At 33.7% G+C, this 15,895-nt stretch overlaps 1 protein-coding gene across 1 annotated transcript in view; it reads right to left on the reverse strand.

The window, feature by feature from the left end:
* The window catches only part of LOC107739101 (transmembrane protein 266-like), a 57,552-nt gene extending 43,233 nt beyond the window's left edge, over window positions 1-14,319 (reverse strand). The window contains exons 1-2 of the mRNA XM_016551099.1: window positions 13,956-14,319; window positions 8,722-8,836 (exon numbers count right to left, since the gene is read on the reverse strand). Of these exons, the coding sequence (XP_016406585.1) occupies window positions 8,722-8,735 (14 nt within the window). The 5' untranslated portion in view covers window positions 8,736-8,836; window positions 13,956-14,319. The remainder of the gene's footprint in view (window positions 1-8,721; window positions 8,837-13,955) is intronic.
* Window positions 14,320-15,895: the final 1,576 nt, after the last annotated feature.

Here is a 15,895-nt window from a genome sequence, read left to right on the forward strand (position 1 = left end):
GACTTGGCAAATGTCTTGTCCATCTATGTATGACATGATTATTTATTTGCTTTTGTAATTGTGCAGTGTCCTTGAGCTTGGGAAAGGTGCTATATAAATTAAACTTATTATTATTATTATTTTATTATTATACATGATTACATACCATTCACACAGCTAATTCATTGAATTTTTTTTTCAATTTTACATTTCTCTTTATGGCAAGAAGGTAAACAAAAAAATATATATATATTAGTAATTGCTTTATGTATTTATAAAAATATATATATTTTTTTATTTTACTTTTTTCCCTTCTTTTGTTTAAACTAAGTATTAGGTTTTTATCAATCCACAAACCCGCTGAAGTTTTTTCATAAACCCAATTTTGAGAAACCCTGATGTAATGTGATGTTTAATGTACTTCATGTTGTTTATAACAAAGAAAGGAACATATATTTCTATTTTTGTATCAGTGTGGTGATATGACCAATCGTTTCGCTAGACCTTTATTCCTCGGCTGGGATTGTGTAGAGCCCTTTGAAGCTGCATTGAAACTGCAATTTGGACCATTGGCCACCATTGAAGTCCATTATATGGAAACAAAAACGTAATTTCTTTGCGACTTAAGACAGAAAGGCATGAACATCTTGGATGACGTGGGGGTGAGTAAATTATCAGGAAATGTTTATTCTGGAAGTGAACTAATCGTTTAATACGGAGAATTGGTCCTTGAAATAAAGTGTTACCAGATTAGGTTACACACACGCATAAATACACATTTTTAATTCAGAAGGTGTTGTGCCATATCCTCTACAATTATTTTTATTTCCACTGACTGAACTAAACTAGCTGGCGTATCACTTTTCCCCCAGTGAGTTTACAGCGCACAGTCATAAATCAGCTGGAGAGGATCAATAGAAATAAATAAGAAAGTAGCCCACAGGGACGAACATTAACCCCCAACTACCAAGTTTATGGGTTACTACGGTTTCCAGCTTTATAGCTTCAATACATCTTAAATAAAAACTGGTTACCAAAAATGTGTATTTACAAAAATACCCCAATAGAACTGCTAACCTTGAGGGGACATTTTTTGTTTTTGTACTTTTTTTACATTTATATATTACATAATTTTTTAAAGTTTTTATATGTAATAATTGATTATAATAAAAAATATAAAATTACAAATAAACCATTTGCACAATTCCATCCATAGACTTTCCCCCCTTTTTTTAACACTTTCAAGGACATTGTGTTGGTTATTCCAGTAATCCTCAGGTACAAAAATAATAAAAATATTTTATGTATGTTAAAAAACTTAAAAAAGGAGTATATATGTTTCTGTTTTGAACACACAGAACATATTGTTGATGTTTTAAGAGGAACTGCTGGTCTGTTTCACAGAGATGCTGTGATCTTCTGCAGTATCTAAATAGCCTGCACCTCACGCTGCGCTCGACCATAGAAATGCACAGACGGCAAAGTGAAAGCACCTTCACTTGAAAAGTGCGGAGCTCGACTAAACATGAACCTCAGTGAATCCACAAGAGGAGACTATGCAGGCATGCGGATAATCCAATGCCAATCACGGGTTAGGTTAATTAAAGGGATAGTCTACACTAAAATGAACATTTTGTCATCATTTACTCACCCTCAAGTTGTTCCAAACCTATCTGAATGCAAAAGAAGATATTTTGAAGAATGTTGGTAACAGGTTTCTGGTCCCCATTGACTTCCATAGTATTTTTTCTTGAGTATCTATACAGTAGTTTTGCATCCTTCATATCTCAGAAGAGTCTTTAGTTTGATCAGATTTATAAAAGAAAGATATAGCTTTACGATTCTCTTTGAAAACAGCCGGGCTCCTGGAGGCGCGCCGTGGGCGGAGCTAAAGAGTCACGAGCACTTACGCACTGATTGCCAACAAAACACAGAAATTTGTTGTAGTTTTACTTACCGCCTGCGGTTCCGACTCATGACAGGGATATTTTATCGCTGGAAGCACTTTATATTTCAGTATCAAACGATGTGCAAATCCAGTGTCGAACTGGGCCTTGTTTATAAAACTTTCGTCACTGAAATGACGGGAACAAACAAACACTCCTGCGAAACTCTCTTGCTGCCTCGGAAAAACAAATTGCATCCACTGTTCCCTTAACGCTGGGTTCTTTCCGAAACTTAGAGAAACCAGGAAGGAGTATATTTGGCACAGAAATTCTCCATCATACGTCCCAATTTTTATTTTTTATTTTTTTTTACTTTGGCCATGCACGAGAATCAAACTCTTTAACAGTGTGAATAGCTCAGAATGCATGAAATAGCATTGGACCCCCCTTTAAATAACTTCTAATACAAACTAAAATGATTACCAACAACACAAATATGAAGTATAATTTACACTCTAAGTCTAATTTGGCGAACACAAGGTATAAAAATATGACAATAATAATGACTTTTCATTATTTATACAGAGGTGTGATTTTGCACTTGTAAATCAAAATGTAGAAAACAGTGTGGAGAAATAAGCATCAATTAATAAATATCTTTGGGACATCTAAACATTTCTCTTTTATATCAAGTTCCTTTAGTACAGATCTGAGTTATGAGAATCTGTGACCTTATAAGACAATAAAATGCTGTTTCAGGATGGGATGCACTAAAGTCATCATAACACCTCCCTTGATGGGTTTCCGTACACGCTAAAAACACACTGCAAATCACAGAGAAGATATAAGCTTCATTACAGCTTGCTAGCAGTTTGTAGGGGACAATATTAATGAGGCAGAAACCAAGTGTACCCTACAAATTATCAATGATACAGGTGAGAAGTTATTTACTATAGCCTATTCTGTAAATACATAAAGTCCACATATAGGCCTTGAAATAAGGTAGTAAAACTGCATATGGGGTACAAAAGGGGTGTCAAGTGATATCCCAGTAACATCTGTTAGACCTTCACAGCCAGATGCTGCAACCAGCATTCATCCGGTGAGCCATCGGTTTGTGTTAGTCAGCAGCTGTGAGATTCCCATGTCCCAATCAAAGTGCTTTGCATAGGTTGGCCTTGATATAATAATGTCTGAAGGATTCACTTCATTCTTCTGCCACAGTCATATTGTGGAGACTTGTGTGACATTGAGCGGTATTTCGAAGTTAAATAAGAACACAGCTTTGGTGTGTTATGAACCAGATTATGGTGAAAAAAATGTGTGTCAGCATATTGTGGGCCCAGAAAAGATGTGTTATGAACTATTAGATGTGATAATAAACTATTACGTAATATAAAACTAATACAGTATGAAAATTAGTTGGTTTTAAACACCAAATGGTGATTTTATTTGCACCACCTTCTCAACTGTATCCATCCAGGTTATTAAACTATGTCATAACTTTTACATACTTCTGTTGAATTGATATTCAATTCACTGCAGTAAATAATATATTTTAACACTTTAAATCAACTAATTTTAATTAAAAACATTTAACATTTAAAATATATGGAAAACTGTCCCACAGTTTGTGTGCAACATCATTTAATGTGGAATATATTATTATTATATAGTAATATATAATAAAAACATGAAGTGAAAACATGAGCACATGAGTATGCATGCACGTGTGCACAATCACTCACACACACACACACACACACACACACAGACACACACAGACACACACACACCTTGTGTGGTGAATAGAAGGACATATACAAACAATAATAACAGGACCAGGTGATGATCAAAACACTCATAACTTGGTCAGAGAATACTGAAGCACATCTGTGTCACGATTGTAGAACGGCACTATGGAACAACCTCAGTTACTTCACTCCAGCTACATGATATCATAAATATACAGGCTGAATATAGTTATATTATTTGTATCATATCATCATCTGATGCGAATTCAAAAAGCAAGGGTTATAAAACAGCAACCTTGACATATCTGACAAAAAACTGACACAATAAAAAAAAATTCAACAAAGCAGCACCTGCAAGGGTGGCCAAGTTTAATGCATAAAGCCACATCAAATTATGAATTAATCTTAATTAACAAAAATTAATCTATTTTTAAATGTCTATTTCCAATTTCTAATTAACCTTAATTAACAAAAACATCAGAAAATGTTAAACTGTGTCTACAGTGTGTCCGCAACCCTGTTACCACATGACTTTCCCCATTACAAAAACGTAACAAAATGAAAATGTCCAAGTTGATCTGTATCCTTTCTAACACAAAGACAAATAGTATAATTCTGTTTTTTTTTTTTTTTTATATATTTTTGACACAAATCGTGTTCAACCCTGTTACCAACATTATTTCTAATTTTTTTTTTTAATTAAAAAACAACCAAATCAACCATATATTTTTTCTTTAATTTATGAGAATTCTACAATAATCAGTATAAAAAATCTGCATTTTCTCCCAAATATCTAGACCCTCTTGAGTAACAGCATATTTTAGGATACAATGTCAACACTGTTACCCATTCAGGTGTAGTTTCTATATTTTATATAAAAAATTATCAACAAATATTTTTGTTCTTTATCTGTATAAAATAAAAAAACAAGACAAAACTAAATAAAATGCTTTATATTTTTTTATAAAATAAAAACTAAGTCTTTGGGACTTGTGTGGTATGTTTGTGCAGTTATTTTGTCAAAAGTGGCAAGTGTCGCATTAGATCAAAACCGTACTTTTGCAAGTTTTAGTCCAAACCGGCTAGTTTTTAGGGCTTAAGAGCTTTATATATACATATATATATATAAACACACTTTCACCAGATCCTGACTAGCAATAGCAAATAGCAAATTTTGCTGTGAAATAACTGCTATTACTAAAATAACTGCTAATTACTAATTACTATTTAAAAGAAAATTCCTTTGAATAGTCTCTCATTCCAACTTTGCTGTAAAAATAGAAAATATGTCCAAACAGTAAAGAAAATGACATTTGTCATGTAGATTATAAAAAGTTTTCTGTATTGATGCTCCTGAACAACCAGCTGTGAAATAATCCTTAGATCCTTGTGTTGTTGACTTTCCTCACTTTAAGCATTTGTATGTCTATTTCTCACAACACAAGATCAGTAATACATGCTGCATGTGTAAATAATATCCACATGGCGGTTTTGGTTTGATTTAATATAAGGACTTTTGCGGTATACTTGCAATCTATCCTGTGGTGTGTAATTGAGTCAAATGTATCATGTTATTCTCTGCTGCTTACTCCCGTGTCTCAGACTCGCTCTGAATGCACAGTACACAAGTGCAGCTCTGATGAACAAAGACGGCAGCTGACGTAATCCACTCTGCATTCACTACCAACCTCCCAAACCTCCCTCTCCTCCTCTCCCTGGACACCGAAACCACTGCCATCAGAATACAGGAGCTTCCTGTGAGGGCCACACACCGAGCACTTCTTCATAATACAATATACAAACTGACACCGGTGCTAGTATTGGTTGTACTTCAGAGCTGATTCTTGTTTAATATTCCTTTAATTTGACACGAACAGAAATAAGGCTGTGAGGGATAGAAGTACAGTCCATTCAATCTACATTATCTCATTGGTATTCATAGCTATTTGTATGTAAAGTGTGTTTCAAGCACACATACATTTTGAAACATTTGCATAGATATGTCAATATCATGAACATTAAAGGATTCGGAAGCATGTGTATGTCCGTTTTATGTTTTAAGTGCTGTGATACAACGCTATTGTACATTTATCAACAACATACCTAACAATGATTTGTAAACATTTCTGCAAAGTTGTATGTAAAAGGATTTAAGTTTTAGGTGCTGTTGATACAATGCTGCACATCAAATGATTTTTAAACATTTAAATGTATGCATATGTATGCAAATGGTTTTATGCTTCAAATGCTGTCAATGGGTTGATACTGCACGCCTAGCAACAATATCATGAACATAATACACAATAAGCATAAAAGGATTTGTAAACATTTTTTAGTTGTACATAAAAGAGTTAAACTAACATAAAGTTAGCATAAAGCTCTGTTGATACAAGGCTATTGCATTTTTATCCACGCCAAATGATTTGTAAATATTTGTGCATCTTTGAAGTTGTACGTGAAAGGGTTTACATTTTAAGCTCTGTAAATACAATGCTGTTTGTCAACAACATCAAACAATTTGTTAACATTTGTACATCTCTAAAGTTATACATACACAAAAGTGTTTAGGTTTTAAGCGCTGTCGATACGATGCTACTGAAAGCTAATCAACTACATCAACATCAAAGGATTTGTAAACATATGTCTGTAAAGTTGTACAGACATAAAAGGGTTTACGTTTTAGGTGCTGTCAATGCAATGCTATTGTAAAAAGGATTTTTAAACATTTAAATTTATGCATATGTAAATGGTTTTAGCAAAAATATCATGAACATAATACACAATAAACACCAAATGATTTGTAAATTGATTTTGTAAGGTTGTACATAAAAGGGTTTATGTTTTAAGCACTGACAATGCTATTGCATGTTTATCAACAACATCCAAGTTAAAGGATTTGTAAACATTTGTATGTTTGACAAGCTGTACATAAAAGGGTTTACGTGTCGACACAATGCTATTGTACGACTGTAAAGTTGTACGTTCATAAATGATTTGATACTAATGTACGATTATCAACAACATCCAATGATTTGTAAACATTTGTACATCCGTAAAGTTGTACATACATAAAAGTTTTTATGGTTTAGGCGCTGTTGATATGATGCTATTGTATGGTTATCAACAACATCATCAACATTAAAGAATTTGTAAACATTTGACTTTAAAACTTTAAAGTTAGGCATATATAAAAGGTACTTTAAGTGATACTTTAAGTGATATGCCATATCATGAACATCAAAAGTTTCATAAACATTTGTATGTCTCTAAAGTTGTAAGTGCAAGTTTACATTAGATGCAGTCAACAACAGGTTGCTTTTATAGTTTCAGCGCCTTTTACGAACAAATACCTAATTTTTACAAATCATGTTTGAGGTCCACAATGAACTTAATATTTCACAGTCTTAGCGATCAACACCAGCCACATGACAATACAATATACTTAACAGACTGTACATCTTTACCTCACAGACTTATTTTCCCTTGCATCAAATTAAATTGGGTAAGGTGGCCTGATTCTGTGAGAATGTAATGCAAAAGTCACGTCATGACTTCACCTAAGAAGACCAAGTCAGCATCTGTGCTGATGATCCTAGAACAGTTGTGAAAAGGGCAGATAGGATCTCGCATTCTCTACATGAATCTGAGGACACACTGAGCACCTGACTGCAGAACAGTGTGTGGCTATAAGTTACGATATCACACTCCTCCTGCTGCAGAGCAAACACATGGATCTCGAGTGAGATGCGCTGCGGCTCCTGCTGCTGAAGATGACGAGTCAATTAAGAACATTCATATGCTGGACTGACCTTGTCAAGAAAGATGTCTTAATGTCTATCTGTAGGTAATGTAATTTTTTTTTTATTGTTAAATATTTCCCAGTCCTAATTTAGTCACATCTTGCACCCTGACCAGCCCAACACCGCAACGTAACTAATCATTTGTGTGAATCTGGGCGGAGTAACTAATCATTTGTTATCATATCGTTATGAGTTTTTCTGACCAATGGCAGATGGGTCTGTTTGGGGAACCCGTTTGAAAGTATTTTTCCTGTCATGTTTAATAATATTAGTGGCTTAAAAAAATTGTCCAGCAACCATTGTACGTTTACTTGCATGATAAATATGCATTTACAGCATTTACATTACCATCAAAAAGTTTGGGGTCTTCAATACTTCTTTTTTTTTTTTTTTGAAAGAAATTAATACTTCAGCAATGCTTCATTATTCAAATTTTTTTTAAAAGTCTTACTATTTCAAATAAATGCAGCTCTTTTCTATTCATCAAAAAATCCTGAAAAAATGTATCATGGTTTCCACAAAAATATTAAGTGGCACAACTGTTTACAACATTAATAATAATGTTTCTCGAGCAGCCAATCAGCATATCAGAATGATTTCTGAAGGATCGTGAAGGATTAATGATGCTGAAAATTCAGCTTTGATCACAGAAATAAATTACATTTTAAAATAAAAATTACAATAGAAAACAGTTCATTTTAAATTGTAATACTATTTCACAATGCTACTATTTTTACTGTATTTTTCATCAAATAAATGCCATGGTGAGCAGAAGAGAATTTAAAAAAAAAACTTTAAAAAAATCTTAACGACCACAAACTTCTGAACAGCAGCGTATCTATTTTTGATTATAATATTTCTAAATATGATACATATTAAATCATCATATTTTGATGATTTATGATTATGATATGATATTTACATACAGCAGTAACCACAGTATATAGTACCAATATTATTAATACTGAATATGTAACCTATTTATGGTAGGACCAGACTTGTTTGACAAATCACTGTACAACTAATGTTCGAACAACACAATCTGAAGAATGAGATCAACCAAAAATGTTTTTGAAAAATGTAACACAAACAAATCTACACTCCAAAAAGTATTCAAATGAAACAAAGGGGACAAAAAAATCTAAACAATACATTGCTTGACGCATAATTAGTGTTACCGAAGAGTAAACACACACAAACACAACACGCACTCTCCTGTGCACGATACACACAGCAGCGTTCTCACACTACCATCCACAGCAATATAAAGCAGGTAGGATGTACTGTAGCTTGCACACTCACTGTGGCTGGCTCATGGTGTGATGTGCAGCAATTGCTGAACGGACGTCCACTTTCGACTCTCTCAAACGTGAGCTCTAGTTTGTGCTAGACGGAGGCGACTTCACTCATACCACACCTGAGGAGAAAAGCAGAGAAACATACTCTCTTTAAACACATCGTAATATCAAGTAAAGGCTTATTAGCAACTTCTGTGTGTGTTTTAAAGCTGAAATTCACCACTATATGTTTATGAACGCATGAACATCTAGTTCAGCCGTGACACAGTTATCCTTGTGGAGCAATGAAATTGTCGCTTATGCAATAAAACCAATGAAGGGAGATATTAGATCTGTTATGAAATCAAACACTCGCTTAACTTCACAGTTTTACCAGTGAACTGTGACATAAATCAAGTGAAGAAACCGTTAAAGCTATGATTCAGCAAAGGTACATACTCCATTTAAGTCTTGTCTACAAAAAGTTATTAATTATTTCCATCTTTATTGTTCACCAAACACACCAACACACATTGACCTCTTGTGACCACATGCATGCCCAAGTAGTTTTCACAATAGAAACTTTCCATTAAATAATCTATAGCCTAATAGGCTTTTCAACTAAATATTAACATTAAAATAATTATTAAAAAACAAGAATTGTTTGTGAAACAGCAAAAAAAAAAAAAAAAACTAACTAAAAGATAGCATCAAAAAAGCTTTGTTTTGGTTCACAGAAATTAAAACTGAACTGAACTGAAAACTGAAAATAGTTTGAAAAGTGTAGAGGAGTATATACACACACACACACACACTTGGGCCTTTTGACATTCTTTGTGAAACTTAATCAAATGTAATAGCTAATAGGCCTATATATAATCATCTGTTAAGCATTCTATTGTATAATAATGTTTGTTAATGCTATTAAGAAAAGACATTGCATAGATATTTTTTCTTTAATTACTTTTCATTAGCATGAGAGGCAAACAGCACCTTTCACCTAAACAAGAATGCTAAAACGAACCCTCACATCTTCCTCTCTCCTCTACCTTGTCCCACTTCCATCTATTCAGAACTTCCTGTCTCACGGACCTGCGTACGCTATGCCTTAATATGATTTGTCTTGTGTACTAGTTTCACCTCATCCCCCAGCCTGAGGTAATATCTTTTGTAAAACCGCTAGAGTTTGAGACACCAGCATTTGTCAGTCTCAGTGAATGAAGCTTTCATCACAGCACTTCAGTGATTGAAGCCGGTGGTAAACGAGCGCTACGGACCATTCTTTTTATTGATGCCTGTCCATACCAAGGTTGACAACTTCATCGCACCTCGACACAAAAAAGGGCAATCGTAGGCAGTCTGAGCTTTGTGTAATGCTTACCCTGCTGAAAATCAAGCTGTTTGTACAATAATAACCTTGTTTTTTTTTAATTGAGTTGAGGTTGTTATTAAATGTGAATGAAGCACTATGCACTCAGCTCACACATGCATACCATATGTAGGACAGTATGAATTCTGGGAATTCAAAGGGCCAGCCTTCACTACAAGAATATGTCTTGTTCCGTTTGAGGGACCCCTTTTAAAAGGGTCAAAGAAAGTATAAACGAATCATCTTTAGCTCTCTGTAACCCCTTTTGTTTGTATGATCCCATATAGCAAAAAAATATTTATTTTCAAAATATACCAAAAAATATATTTGCTAAAAGAGGTTTCAAAATATTTTGTCAGAAATATGTTTTCTATAATATATATTGGCTGTTTTTTTGTATATTTTTGAAAATATATTTTAAAAATAAAAATATATTTCAATAAAAATCAGCAAGGAGCGACTTTACAATGTTCCAAAAAAAAAAAAAAAGACAATACAATATATGAAAAAAGAGAACATTATTAAAACATTATAAATCTAGTTTTGATCTCTAATAAGCTATTTTGTCCTCATTTGTATTTAGCCTACATATAGGCTATTGTAAGATTGGAAATATATTGTCTTGCCTTTAAAATACATTTTGAAATAAGTTTTGGTATATGAAGGTTGAAAATAATATTTTCTTTGAAAAATATATTTCATTGCGCTTCACTGTTTGCAACATATATTTAGCTTATTTAAAATACTTTTAGAATTTTTGTTTTTTTTTACCATATAAGATGATCAATTTAAAGGCATAGTTTGATTTGTGAAATGGTTCATTAAAACTGGTTCGACTGGTTCATTGAAAAGAATCGACTCTAAAGAATGATTTGCTTAGTGATTTTGTTCTCGTGTTCGACTCAGTGATCCGTGAACTGGATCGGTGAACAAATTATATAAATTTGTATCAGTTTATTCTTTTTAGTTAACTGGACCGAATGATTTGTTTATGAATTAGATTGGTATGTTTGTGATTCATTCATGAATCAGACATGTTCTCAAATGTCAATAATTCTACATATAGCAGTTATCTAGTTAAAGCCGGCAATATCATCATATCTATACCTATTCTATGTAATTTTTGACCTTTCTAATAATTGACTGCAAGCTTGCATTCAGACCTGCCTCCATCCATTCAACAACCTATAGATGGAACCAAGTCTTGATAATCTGTTACCCTTGAGTGTAGGTCACAATACGGAAGAAAAGATCTGTCACTACTTCGGTTTCATTGTGACTTTCATACCTCACAGAGAGGGAAGATTATCAACTTAAATATCAACTTTCCTAAATATCATTTGATTTAAAAAAACAAATTGGAATGTAGTGCACATTTCCTGCTTGCTATTTTTTAATGTGTTTTTGTTATTTTATGGAGTCTGGCAGTGTTTGTCACTATGGGCTGTATGGAAACATGTTCAAATCTTCAAAATAGTTGTAAATAAATAAATTAGAATAAAAATAAAATAGAATAAAAATAGAAATAAACTCAGAGAAGAAAAAAAATATTTTTTTAATAATCATGATTTTCACTTTGGCATAAACTACTCCTTTACACCCTCTAAATGGTTTATACTAATACATCTTGTTCTGATATCAAATATTCTGTTAAAGGGGTCATATGATGCGATTTCAAATTTTCCTTGAAAGTGTTACTCTTCGGAGTGTTACAAGCTCTTGGTGCATAAAGAAGATCTGTAAAGTTGCAAAGACTAAAGTCTCAAATCCAAAGAGATATTCTTTATAAAAGTTAAGAGTCAGCCACGCCTACCTAAAACGGCTCGTTCTAACACGCCCCCACATACCTACGATGAGCTTTGTAAAAATCGACGCGTTTCAGAAAGGCGGGGCATAGAGGAGAAACAATAATGTACAGTATGTGGAAAATAATGTGTTTTTTTAACCTTAAACCGCATAAACACATTTAATTACACCAAATACACAAAATAATGTTCTTTTTAGCAACATCATATGACCCCTTTAAAAGTATAACACTTGGTCCTGGTTTCCCTTTTATTCATATTTAAATGCACATGAGCTACTGATCTGTTATATCATGTTTATTAAAGTACATCAACATAAAAAAAAATAAATAGCAAAATGTTATGGAAATCCTTGTATTATAATTCTCAACAGTCCTATACACTATAAAAAGCACTTAAATGTATAATATATACATGATAGCATAAGATAGTATTAACTAAATGCATGATTGTATTATCTGCATAGCTGTACAGTCTGCTATATAGACCTTACCTTGACAGTCACCTCTGATAACATTTTTCTACTATTGATTTTAAAACATGTACTTTATGTAAAGCTGCTTTGAAATTATTCTTATTGTGAAAAATCCTATACAAATAAATGTGAATTGAAACTGAAATTAAAAAGTAAAAACTTGATATTCTTACCTTAAGGAGTTACAATAGTCTACCTGATCTGACCCATAAAAATTACGCTTTTCGTTTGTTATGCTACTGTAATCAAGTCATTTGAAATAATACTGTTGACCTGAATAAAGCTTTTTAATTTATAGGTTAGGACATACCACACTTTTTAGGTGACCTTAAAAAAATTACAGCCAGCATAATATAATATTACCACCATATATACTTTCTACATTAACATAACGTTTCATTTTAACAATATGCTACATTAATTAGTAGCTAGCCTAAATGTTGAAATTACCATTAACTAAGATTTTAAAAAATGCTTTAGAATTATTTATTCTTAGTTCATTTTAACTATGTAGTTAACAAATGCAACCTTACTGTGAAGTGTTACTGATTTTTTAAACGAATTTCTGTATTTTTATGAGCTTGTGATAATTGTGCATTGTGGTGATGTAGTGCAGTTTGCTAAATTGTAATACTTTTTAAACAAAAAAGAAAAAAGGGGGAAAAAACGAATTTGTATTATATATTTTATGAGTAAATGTTATGAATAATAACAATAGCTTATGTTTTGTCAATGTGCTGTCCGATGAGCGACCCGACAGTGTTGTTGCTATGGTTACCTCCTCACGCAAAGGCGATATCTGTCCACATGTCTAACTTTTGTGTAAATACAGTTGAATCATACTATTTATACATATATGTAAAAAAAAAAAATACACACATTTTACCCCCAACCTTCATTTAGCTCATTCGCAATCAGTGTACTCCTCAGGTGTCTTCAAATCATGTAGCCTAGTAGTAGGCAAACGTACTCTAAATACTAGCTGAAGGGAAATTCAGGTCATAGGCTAATCGAGCGTTTCTCAGCCTGCAGTGCATGAGGTGTTCACGTCTCCCAGATTGAACACGATAAATATAACGAACGAATTATTTGTACGTCTCACATCAATGCTCATTTGGATTTGTCGTGTTGACCACGTGCCCAAAGAAGACCTACAATGGACCTACAGAATCAAAGTTCGTAGATGCCACTATCAGAGAAGTTTAGCGGTGAACTTAACCAGACGGAACATATTCAGGCAACATGAAAGCCAAAATACATGCAAGAAACATGGCGATGGAAACATTTCGTGTCATTTTGACGCTCTTCTCCAAGCTATACTTGCAACCAAATTTCCTTACTCGTCAGGAATTACCAAAAAGTCCTCATCAACACAACATTACATGCGCACTGTAATTTATGAAAATGGAAGACGTGTCTTCTATTTCCCAGGCCTAGAGGAGCTATCGGTGGTGTCTTCTGATTAAAGCATCAGCTACTCAGCACCATGACAGCTCGTGATTTAGTGATGCAATTACCAAAATAACAGCAAACACCCATTAAGCCAATAATTGGTGGAATGGAAGCGAGAATAAGCAGTGATGAAATGCTCGTCTCCAAGGGGTACCTACCGCGATTTACATCCTTGAAACTTTAATCGTGTCTCCCTGGCCCTCGTGGTTATGATAACGTGTCCCTTGCCGATAATCAGAAGAGGCTTGATGCGTGAAGGCAGTTTCGCAGTGGTCAAGCATCCGTTCTGCTGCTTCTTTCGCGAATAAAGCGGACGATGAGCAAAGGCGAGCCGTAACACGAGCATCATCGCTCAGCGAGGTGACATTAGGAGTCTACACGTCCAGAGAAAGGCATCGTTTTCGCGACAGGAGGAGTGCATTGTGTGTCTGTCGTGTTGTGCTGAGGGCTTCCCCCTTCAAATCACGCCAGGGACTCCGTCTCCATCGTGCCGATTAGACGCGATTCGATTGAAGCATGAACGCCAGCATCGCTACGTTATGTCGAAGGAGGTGGAGGAGGAGGAGGAGGAGAAGGAGGGGATTCATTACGTAGAGAAAACGCTTTTCTATTGGTTTTCTATACGAGAGATGGCAAATGTTCTTTGGGATAACCTCGCATCCATCAAATCACCTTATACTGCCCGCCGAGGTGCGAAGTCACGCTGGCATTTCCACGACTAACGTTATGTCCCTCACAATTACTACGGCGTGCTGCAAACACACATCAGTCATGCATATACCGTCAAGAGCTGTCATGAGTCATATGGAGATGGCAGAGGTGACATTGAGATGTGAGGAATGCGTTTCAAGGTGTGTGTGTGTGACAGAGAGAGAGATGGAGACAAAACATAGGTCTGCTCTTGTTCAAAGCTGCTCCAGACTTTCTGATAAGACTATCGTATTACTACTGTACATCCCATTATAATACTACCTTACAATAGTAATATCATCAAACCATTAAATACTATCACAGTACTGCACATAATGCTTTCATACATAATTCAACTAACTTATAATACTTATCTTACAATAGGCTACACTGTAAAAAGTGGTGACTTGCATATCTTTAACGTAAAGCGCAGTATACTGCTACTTGGTTTGACCCATAAAGTATTTTGTTGTTATAAATTAATGTATTTAGGTTAAGTGATATTAAATAATATTTTTGACTTGAATAAAAGCAATTAAACTTTTTTTTTTTCAGTTTACTGGTGTGATCATGCTACTTAAGTAATATCATAACACTGTATATACTACTAATCTCATAGTACTGTCATATCATAATGTAGATTACAATTGTCATTTTGAAATACTATAATGATATAGCCTACTATAATATTCCTGCACATTATTCCAGTATCACAATATAATATAATATTTGTAGTACCATCAGACTAGCAGTGTACTGTTACTTCACATTATAAAAATACAGTTTTCTAGAGTACAAACATGTATATTTGCCAGTTTATTAAGTGAATTTACTGTTCAAAAGTTTGGAGAGGTTAACATTTTTTAATGTTTTTGGGGAAAATGTCTCTTGTGCTCAATTGATAAAAAATACAGTAAAAACAGTATTATAATATTGTGAAATATTATTACATGCCACATGATCCCTCAGAAATCCTTCTCATGTACTGATTTGCTGTTCAAGAAACATTTATTATCCATGCTGAATACAGTGGTTGCTTAATATTTCTGTTGGAATCGTGATATTCATTTACTAACTGCTTGTTTTCTTTAAAAAAAAAAAAACACTAGCTTCTCTAATCTTTTTGTATTCTATCTATTTGTTTTCTTTTTTATTTATTATACAATTAACAAAAGCAAAAAAAAAGGCCTCTAACACTAGCTTGCTCTATTCTTTTTCTATTCTATCGGTTTTCTTTTTATTTATTATATCATTAAAAAAAACCTTGCTATGTGTATTGCGTTAAGCTAACTGAGACTTGTTATAGCACTTGTATATCATTGCTCTTTTGTTGATTTTGATTGCTTCCATTTTCCTCATTTGTAAGTCGCTTTGGATAAAAGCATCTGCTAAATGACTAAATGTAAAT

Source organism: Sinocyclocheilus rhinocerous, unplaced genomic scaffold, assembly GCF_001515625.1.
Source record: "Sinocyclocheilus rhinocerous isolate Xijiao unplaced genomic scaffold, SAMN03320098_v1.1 scaffold675, whole genome shotgun sequence".
NCBI classification, from domain to species: Eukaryota; Metazoa; Chordata; class Actinopteri; order Cypriniformes; family Cyprinidae; genus Sinocyclocheilus; species Sinocyclocheilus rhinocerous.